We start from the raw sequence: 11,589 nt of genomic DNA, 5'->3' as shown, positions 1-11,589 counted from the left end.
TTCGAGATGTTGGTAAACCTAATTGAACAGTGCTCCTTCGCCCTCCAGAGGTGACATGAGCTGCGTGATGGGGTGACAAGAGCGGATATTAATGAGATCAGCACCAAGGTCAGCGCCATGATCAGCGCGAGAAAGTGATTGACACACCTGTTGATGCTCCACAGAAATTCACGCTCTCCGAAGAAAATGTTGCAGGCCTAATGAAAGTTATTCGAGATACAAAACGTATAGGGCCACATTGCATTGTTAATACTTTTTTATGATTAAACATAAATATTGACAAAAAAAACTCAATAAGGCAATTGAAAATACAGTCTCAATTTAAGACAGACAGGTAGTAAAGTGCACTATAAAACAAACAGGAATCAGGGGGTAACATTTCACTGGTATTTTGATGCAGAGAAAATCCCCCCCACACACGCACGCGCCTATTGCATGATGTCTGGCAAAACCAAGTGGAGGGTTACTTGATGTGCTACAATGTATTCTATGTTGATGCGTAAACTACATAGGCTATGGATATGGCATAAGCTAAGGACTTGAGGATAACAAACAGACAAAAACAACATCCATTAATGAAAAACAAACATTTAAAAGTTCCGTTCCAGTCACTAGTCAGTCTCTTCGGGTGCTGTTATAGTTATAGGTACACGGCCACGGTGGCCATGGTCATATTGCGCTGGGACTCGTAGGAACCCATCTGTTCGGTCTAATTCTGGCAACGGGGACACGTGACAGTAGGTGGGTAACCGGAGATCATATCGGAACCCGCTGCTGTCGAACGCCTTGTCGTTGAGGGAGTACAGCTTGTCCGCGATGTCATTCCGCACCACGAGCGCAAAGACCTTGGCGATATAGCGGTGCTTGGCGAAGAGTAGGTACAGTTTCTTACGTCTCCAAGAAACGTACCTACAGCAATTATCTGCACGCAGGGTCACCTGGGGAAAGAAAACACGAATGCTTATACACTGAGTATACCAAACATTAGGAACACCTTCTTAGCATTGAGTTGCACTCCCGACAGGGATGTTGGCCAATGTGGACTCCAATGCTTCCCACAGTTGTGTCAAGTTGGCTGGATGTCCTTTGGGTGGTGGACCATTATTGATACACACGGGAAACTGTTGCGCGTGAAAAACCCAGCAGCTTGCAGTTCTTGACACAACCCGGTGCGCCGGGCACTTACTACCATACCCCATTTCAAAGGCACTTCGATCTTTTGTCTTTCCCATTCACCCTCTGAATGGCGCACATACACAATACATATCTCAATTGTCTCAAGGCTTAAACATCATTCTTTAACCTGTCTCCTCCCCTTCATCTACACTGATTGAAGTGGATTTAACAAGTGACATCAATAAGGGATCCTAGTTTTCACCTGGATTCACCTGGTCAGTCTATGTCATGGAAAGAGCAGGTGTTCCCAATGTTTTGTATACTCAGTGTATATGCCAGACACATTAGCCAAAATTTGCTTTATTCGATCAGTTTACTATTTACCTGGAAAACTCCCTCCTCTGACGGCCGGAGAGAGTCCCATTCAGGTGAATCGAGAAACTGGAAAGGATATATGTCATGTAAAAACTCTCCATTTACTGTCACACGAATTCTGTAAAAAAAAAAAAATGGCTTTTTATATGACATAACACCAAATACAGTTGGATAAAATGTCAAAGTGAAGTTGAAATGCACCTGCCGGACAGAAGAACGGACAGCTTATCAATAGCAGTCTTGCCCTCCATGGCAAAACAGTGGTCTTTCTCTATAGTGTGGATGTCCCCTTCACAACAGGCGACTATCTTGCCGAAGTGGGTGAGCGACACCCCCAGCTTTTTGAACAGGTAGCTGTACAGATCTTGAAACTCCTTTTCGAAAGTAACGTTCCTCAACCGGTAGGCGACGTGCACAAGTTGAACCGCACATATCCCAAAGAGAGCGAAATTCCACAAAAAGGTGTCGGTGGTGCATGCGTCCGACCATGACCAAATGGTTGTGCAGAAGAAACCGAGCGTCAGAAAGGTAAACAAGTAGAGGAGCCCATAGAACCCGCTCCCTCCCATGAACCCCAAAACAAGGAAGATACTGGCGAGGTGGAAGATGGCACCCTCGGATCCCCCCTTCCATTCTTCGCATAACGGGTGCACGACAGCCGCCGTCAAGTTTTCAGAAGGTGGGAAAAATTCTGGCGCCTCCATTGTCGCGCGTGTGGAGCACGTCACTTTTCAGAAAACTGAGAGGTGGTAAGAGAAAACGAATAAGTGAAACGTCACCGAGACTTCCACCCTAAAATGTAATCGCCCTAAGTTTTGATTATATCACCTCTTAAAATATGACCCGGGTATCGGGACGGGGGTGGCTAAGTAACTGCTCCCCTTGGTCCTGACGTCCTACTGGTTAAAGCTCTATCCGGCTCATCCAAACCAAATTTTCTATGCACATGACGTCTAGGATAAATCCAATAATTGAAATGCGATATTGAGATGTACGGATATCAAATGACGCATTCATCAACTTACAACCTAAGCAAATGACATTACACAACACCACCAAGTAGGCCTAACATATTTACCTTTCAATGCAAATCTCTGATAATTCTCAAACTCACTAAACATACACTGTGATGATGGTGTTATGAATTTGCCTGATTAAGAGAAGATTGTGATGATGAATGATAAGCCTCCAAGGTCTCTGACAGAAGGTGGTCTCCAACAACTCAGTAGGGTTGTATCATTTTCCTCTACTTGTTTCTTGTTCTGCTACAGGTGTAAAGGTGAGTAGGATGGACCCTGCTATAGGTGTAAAGGTGAGTAGAATGGACCCTGCTATAGGTGTAAAGGTGAGTAAGATGGACCTTGCTATAGGTGTAAAGGTTGAGTAGGATGGACCCTGCTATAGGTGTAAAGGTTGAGTAGGATGGACCCTGCTATAGGTGTACAGGTTGAGTAGGATGGACCCTGCTATAGGTGTAAAGGTGAGTAGGATGGACCCTGCTATAGGTGTAAAGGTGAGTAGGGTGGACCCTGCTATAGGTGTAAAGGTGAGTAGGATGGACCCTGCTATAGGTGTAAAGGTGAGTAGGGTGGACCCTGCTATAGGTGTAAATGTAAGTAGGATGGACCCTGCTACAGGTGTAAAGGTGAGTAGGATGGACCCTGCTATAGGTGTAAAGGTGAGTAGGATGGACCCTGCTATAGGTGTAAAGGTGAGTAGGATGGACCCTGCTATAGGTGTAAAGGTGAGTAGGATGGACCCTGCTATAGGTGTAAAGGTGAGTAGGATGTACCCTGCTATAGGTGTAAAGGTGAGTAGGATGGACCCTGCTATAGGTGTAAAGGTGAGTAGGATGGACCCTGCTATAGGTGTAAAGGTGAGTAGGATGGACCCTGCTATAGGTGTAAAGGTGAGTAGGATGTACCCTGCTATAGGTGTAAAGGTGAGTAGGATGGACCCTGCTATAGGTGTAAAGGTGAGTAGGATGGACCCTGCTATAGGTGTAAAGGTGAGTAGGATGGACCCTGCTATAGGTGTAAAGGTGAGTAGGATGGACCCTGCTATAGGTGTAAAGGTGAGTAGGATGGACCCTGCTATAGGTGTAAAGGTGAGTAGGATGGACCCTGCTATAGGTGTAAAGGTGAGTAGGATGGACCCTGCTATAGGTGTAAAGGTGAGTAGGATGGACCCTGCTATAGGTGTAAAGGTGAGTAGGATGGACCCTGCTATAGGTGTAAAGGTGAGTAGGATGGACACTGCTATAGGTGTAAAGGTGAGTAGGATGGACCCTGCTATAGGTGTAAAGGTGAGTAGGATGGACCCTGCTATAGGTGTAAAGGTGAGTAGGGTGGACCCTGGGGGGATGAAACAGCTCAACTCTAATGAGAGGTTGTGTGTGTGTGTGTGTGTGTCTTTCCCACTCCTTGATCTCTCTGTTTTCAGACCAGGACATCATAAATCACAGTGATAGACTAACAGTAGGGAGGCAGGGAGGCAGCAGTGATCTATCTGGGCTAAAATAACCCACTGCAGTTTCCCCTGGTGAGCTGCTGCTACCTGACCAGACAGTCAAGGTGACATTGAGAATCACAGAGCTGCAGAGGACTGAAAACTCAGGCAGTGTGAAATATTTAGGACATGCTGCAATCACATGCAGAGATCCCCTGGGTCCAAATCCTTCAGTATGTCAGACAGACAGAGAGCTAGATACATCCTCTGTGTTTGTGTGAGTGCTTTCTCTCTTTCACTCTCTCTCTCAGCCCTCCACCTGTCTCACTCAGTCCCCCTATCTCTCTCTCTCATTCGCTCTCTCTCTCAGCCCTCCACCTCTGTCTCACTCAGTCACCCTCTCTCTCTCTCTCTCTGAGGAATTCTTGCCCTCTTTTCAAACTGAAGGTTACCACAACTGTCTATGGGAGATGGGAAACAGTAAGGGACAGTCTGAAGGTATGTAGTGGTGGAATCGAACCCTGGCTTCAGCTGTTGTGAGTGACTTGATGCTAGGAGTGGTTATCCCCCTTCCCACACTCCAGTCTAAGGTTAACATTGTGGTTGCACCACGGGCTGCTCAGAACACTAAACATACACGCTCACCAACACACTACCCTGGTTATCAAACTCAATCTCATTATAAAAGAGGTGCAATTCATTTTAGGCGTTGGTACTTTTACAGTACCAATGTTCATATTGTAGAGCAAATATTGGAGCAGTGTTTATCCCCCGGGGCACACTCCAGTCTGAGATTAAAATAACCTGTACTTACAAAGTACAGCATTAGAGGTGCTGGTGTGCACCGGACCAATTCAAGCACTGTGTGTACGTGAGTGTGCAACTACATTTAAACACAGGGAGAATGTGATATAGATTGTGCCAGCTACCAGCAGCTATACAAAGACTATCAGAAACCCAACCCATCTATAAATAGGACTACACCCTCCACACGCTAGTGTGTGTTTGTGTGTATGTTCAGGTTTGACAAATGGTAGACCTTCTCCCTCATTAATTTAGAGAGGGATGGTGTTAATTGGGCCATGGCATTAAACAACCTTGGCAGAGAGAGAAGTATCTGTCCCTTAGGTCTTCATCTGTCCGAGAGAGAGAGAGAGAGAGAGAGAGAGAGAGAGAGAGAGAGAGAGAGAGAGAAGAGAGAGAGAGAGCAGGTGGGTATGAAAAATGCCAATTAGTATGAGCATGTAGGGATATCTGAATGTCTGGTACTAACTTTGGTTAGGATAAAGTATGTCAGACAAATACATCCACCCCTACACTCTACACACAACACTGGTGAACTCAAACCGAGGCGTAATGAATCTCTTTCAGAGAATTCTCAGCACTGTCATTAGTGTTATTTTTAGAGACTCCCCAGATAGAGGCCCTGGACCTTGGATTGACTGAGGAAACCACACACACTGTACGCCGTCTCTAATGACTCTACTCATGCAAAGATACACTGATGTATTTTGTCATGCGCACACACACACACACACACCATGATAGATAAGATTAGTCCGACAAGGGACAAGCTTGTGATAGTGTTCCATTAGTCTCCATTAGATGCAGCCATTAACTACAAGCCCATAACTATTAACCTCATACACAAACTCTCATACATATCACATACTCTTCTGTGTTCCTTCCTTCATCTGTGAGTCTGGATGATGAACTAATTTATTTCCTAAAGAGGCAGTCCAGCTCTACAAATGCAGTGTGACAGGCCTGCTGCACCGTGTTAGGGGAACACAGAGCTACAGGAAGGGGACAGAACTGGGGATATGTAAGGAGGGGTGGGGGGCAGGTAGATTTCAGGGGTAAGTAGAGAGGACAGACAGATAGATGGACTGAGCTGGGGTGGGGGGTGTATGGTGAGAGGTGAGGGTGAGAGGCAGATCAGAGGATGAAAGTGGTGTGGGTTTGTTTGTCTCTGAAAGCCTTATATTGCAACGAGGCTATAACAGTACTGGTTTACAATTATATTATGACACGTATTCTATGAAGGAAGAGAATATTGTGTTTAATTTAAATCATGAACACACGCTAGCACACACACTCTACACACACGTACATTGTAATATTGTTTTATGGGGGTATTATACATTTTGTATTGTAGATATGTAGTGGTGTAATAATGTTATATGATGTACTTGTTTTATCTTTTGTTTAATGAGCAACGTAAGTGCCTTAATGTGTTTGGACCTGAGGAAGAGTAGCTGCTGCCTTGGCAGAAACTAATGGGGATCCCTAATAAATACAAATGAAGTAATGTAACTACAGGCTACCAGAGCCCAGATTATACAGGAGGACTGAGATTGTCTCTAGTTCCACTCCCACTCCCAGGACATTTTCATTTGTTATTACCTCAAAAAGAGCTATTTATTAGCCTACTTTGATTTCCTGTTGCAGAGAGAATCTGTTGCATCTCGTAGTGGAGAAGAGAAAACAGGCCATCGTCCTCCTCCTCGTTATCTTCATCCTGTACGTGTCCATCAGAGCAGCAGATCAGCCTCGCCGATATGTGTCTGGGTCTATACAACACACACACGACAGGGAAAGGGAAAAGGAGACTGGCCTCTGATAAAAGAGAATATGGAAAACGAAGTGCCTCTTTTCATTCCTCTCGTATAATGAGACTCAGACGGGGGATTCTTATCTGGCCTTTTCTCTCTCTGTGTTCCAAAGACGTTCATTTGTTCATTCTTTCTGACGAACAAGAGACTCTTCTATTTTTTGTGACTTAACGAAAAAGAGAAAAGGTGAGCGGTGTCTTTATGGCTCCTACACTCTTAGGAAAAAAAGGAGCTATCTAGAACCTAAAAGGGTACTTCCGCTGTCCCCATAGTAGAGCCCATTGAAGAACCCTTTTTGGTTCCAGGTAGAACCCTTTTGGGTTCCATGTAGGATCCTTTCCACAGAGGGTTCTACAAAAGGGTTCTACGTGGAACCAAAAAGGGTTCTCCCTGGATCGTAATAGTTATCCTATGGGGACAGTCAAAGAACCCTTTTGGACCCTTTTTTAAAGAGTGTATAAACACACACTTTCCAGAGTTCAAAGCTCCAGTCACACACATCACTCTGAATATGTCCCCAACATAAAGTACTGGCATTAAAAACATCCCAACTAGCTTCACAGAGTTGGTAGCTAGCTAGAGCCATTGGTTCTGCTTTGCTTCAAGTCAAACTCAGTAAACTCTCCATCTCTCCCACACACACACTCATATGAACACATGTCTAGGAGCAGAGGAGAGAGTCTTAATTTCCTTGTCTTCTTCATTAGTCAGTGTACCTGTAGGTCCCACTCCAGTAATCAGGAAGCTGCTTGCATAGTCACAGCTAGGAGGACCAGGGAGGTGTGTGTGTCTAACACAAGAGGACTGACTCACTGGCTCTCTCTCCATTGTCTAAAAGTCTGTCCTCTCCTTGCCTCCTCTCCTTCATTGCACTGATTTGAAAGACCTGACCACGTGAAATCCAGCCTAATGATGAGCTTCCACCATATTATTTCCACCTAGCAAGTCATTCCCAATCAGTGTACTGTAGATGAAGGGGAGGAGGAGAGGGCGGTTTGATAAGCCATTGAGCCATTGTGCCAAAGTGGCCGGTAAACAGAGACAGAGAGCGGGGGAGGAATGACAGATAATCTCTCAATGATGAGGACCACTCATGGCACCGCAACAGCAGCACAGCTATCTCCTCCACGACAACCACTAGCTACAGTTGTCTTGACCTATGGGATGGATGTAACCGGAAGGATCTGGCTGTTTTGCTAAAGGGTCGGAAAATAACCACTGCAGTGGAGCTGTGCCAAAGGGGCCTCAAGGGCGCTGGTGGGGACAGAACCGCACGCTCCGGGCCAGGTGGCTATATAGCACCAGGGAATGGAGGATATCTTAGGGAAGGAGGTCCCCCTAAGTTGGTCAAGTCTGAACCTAGGAGTTTGGGCACTCGGAAAACATTCAGGGAGCAGATGGAGGAGAGGAGAAGGGCTATCTGAGGTATGTCGAAAGTTTCATGGTTTGACGCAAGACCGGAATCCGAGGTGCTCCGTGATGAACCTGTAATAATTGAACAAGAGCAGTTAGTAAACAGGTTAATAATAGTCTTGGCGGAAGGGAACATAGCTGGGAGTGGCTCCCCATCCCATCAGAGAATTGAACCCGGTCTCCTGCGTGTAGGAAGGGGCTCCGTTTTTGGTGAGTGTAAGAATTGCTGACAGAATGGGCTAAAATAGCCCCCCCTGAGTCAGCAGTAAAACATTCTGTATGCAGAAAAGGGAAGTAGAGGTGGAGCAGTTTCACTACCTGTTGAAGGGAGAAAATGTGATATAAGTCAAGTGTTGTAGGTGAGGGATGCACTTGAGAGGATAGGAGCCAAGGGGTGAGATGTCGGCTAACCTCACCAGCAGCAATGAGGGCAATTACACCAAGAACGAGACACACCTGAATGAGTCCTGGGTGAGTGGGGTAGACTATACCTTGGTTGGGATACTGTGTACAGGGCTCATGGAAGGAGGGTTGGGTAATTAGGATTATAATTTTACTAGGGGGAAACAAACTAGGAGGGAGGATATGGTTGGGAGCGCCCTGGAGGTACTAATGCAGTTGGTTTATGGTTTACCTATTGAGGAGATGCCCTATGGAACAAGACAAGGACCAGTATTGCAAATGTGGAGTGTTGATGGTGTGTCAAGCTGTGGACGTAGGATTAGAACGGTATGGAACCCTGAGGCCACTGTTGTGGGTGATAGAAGCACTGATAGTGGTGTATTTAGGAATGCATCTGGTGGTGTGTGTGAACATGGGCAGCAAGAATGTGCATCAACAAGGCAGGTTGGGAACAGCGTGTAAGAATGGGGTGTACCGCAGACAGGTGTGTATCTGTGGTGACAGATACTACTGAGCTGTGTGTAAGATCTCAGGGTGGCTGCTGGTGTTGGGATTGTTCACTGCATTAGACTGGATTATATTACAAATAAATGGACTGATTATGTTATGGTTAATAATGTACGGTATCCTCTTTACAGAGCGAACAAGTCGGAGCTCCGACTTTGATGGGGGTGGGGGCCACAAACATTCTGAACTCATGAGGGGCCGCAGTCACTCGTGGGTTTATTTACATGCTAACAATGGCCGTTTGTTTCTGTAGGCCCACTGTGGAACATGCGGGATTGCCCATGTAGGATGCCATTACCTATGGTTGACCTCGGGGGGAACCACTATGCACCAACTGTGTAGAGAGGTCTACAGTGATAGAAGAGGTCTGGTGGTGACTGGATTTTCAGGGACCAGTTGCCGGAGGTAGATATGGAAAGGTACAAAAAGCTTGAGGTACAGAGCACACCTCGCTGGGCTCACAAGGAGTGGGATGACCCGAGAGAGCTGGAGGGAGAAGGATGGGATATATCCATGAGGTGAAGTCGTGGGGAAAGCTGTGTGGGGGCAGAACCCGAACCATTCACCAGGCCAATGGAAAGGTTATCTACCAGGAGAGAGAGTTAATCCATGGAGGGGGGTGTCGTGACCATGGATGTAACTCTCATCCCTGCTGAGCTACAGTTAATTCTAGGACAGAGGGAGCATGAGGCCAGAAAAATAGAGATTCATCGTGGGGCAGGAAAAACAGTAAGGGGAAAGCTGGGCAGCGTCGCAGTCAGCCAAGGACTGCAGAGTAAGCATGGTCATTGCCGACACCAGCATCCAAGGGTGGAGCTTGGGGAAGAACCAGACAGGTAGGTTGAAGAAAGGGCAATGGAACATGAACTTCCTCCAAACCCTCCTTTGACGTCCTTCTGGAGATCGACAAGTGCAACGAAAAATGGGGCTTGGGGGTGGGTGAGTCCAATATGGACCAGACATAACCAGTTTTGAAGTAGGAGTTAAAGGGTAGGTCAGTATATAAATTATTGTGTGAGGGATAGAATCTCTTTTCTTTTGGGGTATTGTGCTTAGAGGGGATTTTGATTATTTTTCTATTTTTACTGCTGTTTTTAGATAAACTTTTAGGAACAAGGCTAACTGACACAGCAACCAGGGTTGGGGAGTAACGGATTACATGTAATCCATTACATGTAAGGGATTATAAAAAACGGTAACTGTATTCCGTTACTTTACCAGCTAAAATATTGTAATCAGATTACAGATACTTTTGGGAAACTAGATGATTACTTTGAGGATTCATTTTAAATTCAGAAAGGATGTTTAAAAAAAAAAGTATTTGACACTTCTGTTTTCACCAATGACATTCAAATCAGCATTAAAAAAAGGCGCAAGTTTAAGTATTTTCCACCTGAGCGAGTCTGACCACAAGTCAGAGACCACTATGATGACACACCAAATGTGTTGGTGGATCACGGGAAAGAGCAGGAATATGCTTTTGTAGGCTACAGTCCAAGCTATGTCTTCCAATGGTGCAACTGCTGTCGGCACCTAAAGATTATTCAATTTGAATAAACGTTTGGAGGTAAGGATGACAGCAGTGGTGTAGTCTGCGGCAATACGGATTTCACTTATTATTGATATCTACTTTGCGCATTGATGTGAATCACACTGCTGCGCTCTCATTAAGCTATTTGCGCCTAACAGATTGTCGGTGTTGTGGATTGCTGTTCACCAATCTAAATGTGTATTTGAATCCAATAATGGATGAATTCAAGAAGTTTAAGCTGCCTATCAATCATTGTTTTTGAAACCAATGAACAGCCAGTGAAAAATGCGCTCTTGCAACAGCTGCATAGTGCGGATCCAAGCCTACGGAATAAAAGTGGGGCTTTTATTGCTCAATCTAATTCATGCTGATAAAAAAAAGAATCCATAGGCCTAATGGATACATGCTCAAATTTGCACGCTTTTGATAGACTTAAAGGGGCAATCTGTAGTTGCTACATCAATTTTTGGATTTATCATGGATGGTCAGTGTTTGCATCCATAGCTCTGTCTATTAATCTGAGAGTGGTTACATTTCTCCAGGCCCACCCCTCAGCTGTTTACCAAAACAGAGGCGGGGCAACCGTTTTGTTATTTTTTAATCTGTGGATTTACCCTTTAAACAGCTGCATATTATCAAGATATCAAAGTGTCACCAACAAAAAGGTAAACAGTCCGATAGCAAATGCAGCATATGGCATTCATTTCACATGTAAACAGCACTTTTCAGTAGTGCTCAAAGCATGCCATTCCACGAGTGCAGCATTTATTTTTCAACTCGAATCAATGAGCCCAATCAGTCCTCCATGACAACAAAATAAACAACAGAGTAGGGCTGGCTAATAAGTCCTTAGTTTTGGGATCATGCTCCGGTAAAACAATTTGGCTAATCTGTACTTCCATATTTTAATGTCCTATTCTTGAAGATCAAGGGGTATAAGATTTATTGGAATGACTGGACTTTGGTTTTTAATGTAAAGCTATAAATGATTCATATGTAGTAGAAAGCGATGGGTTAGAGGAAGTCTACATAACCAACCCATAAAGTAAAATTTAACATCCAATAATGGCCAGCTATGTAAACTTTAACATTGATTTATCCTGCAATAGATGTCATTCAATTGGTAACATCCATTTTTGTCTTCTAATGCCTCTTAAGAGGAAAGTAATCTAAAAGTAACAG

The 11,589-nt window shown here is 44.9% G+C and overlaps 1 protein-coding gene across 1 annotated transcript; it reads right to left on the bottom strand.

Annotated features, from left to right (window-relative positions):
* Positions 1 to 241: 241 nt before the first annotated feature.
* Positions 242 to 2,345, bottom strand: LOC139573481 (popeye domain-containing protein 3-like). Its single transcript, XM_071396973.1, has 3 exons — positions 1,693 to 2,345; positions 1,501 to 1,609; positions 242 to 938 (listed from the first exon to the last, which is right to left on the bottom strand). Exons 1-3 carry the CDS (start codon positions 2,193 to 2,195, stop codon positions 612 to 614), a joined length of 939 nt encoding a protein of 312 aa, XP_071253074.1. The 5' UTR covers positions 2,196 to 2,345; the 3' UTR covers positions 242 to 611.
* Positions 2,346 to 11,589: the final 9,244 nt, after the last annotated feature.

The sequence above is a fragment of the Salvelinus alpinus genome, chromosome 4 (assembly GCF_045679555.1).
Source record: "Salvelinus alpinus chromosome 4, SLU_Salpinus.1, whole genome shotgun sequence".
Taxonomy (NCBI): domain Eukaryota; kingdom Metazoa; phylum Chordata; class Actinopteri; order Salmoniformes; family Salmonidae; genus Salvelinus; species Salvelinus alpinus.
Note: the sequence above shows the minus strand (reverse complement) of the source record. Positions and strands in the feature narration are given on the sequence as shown.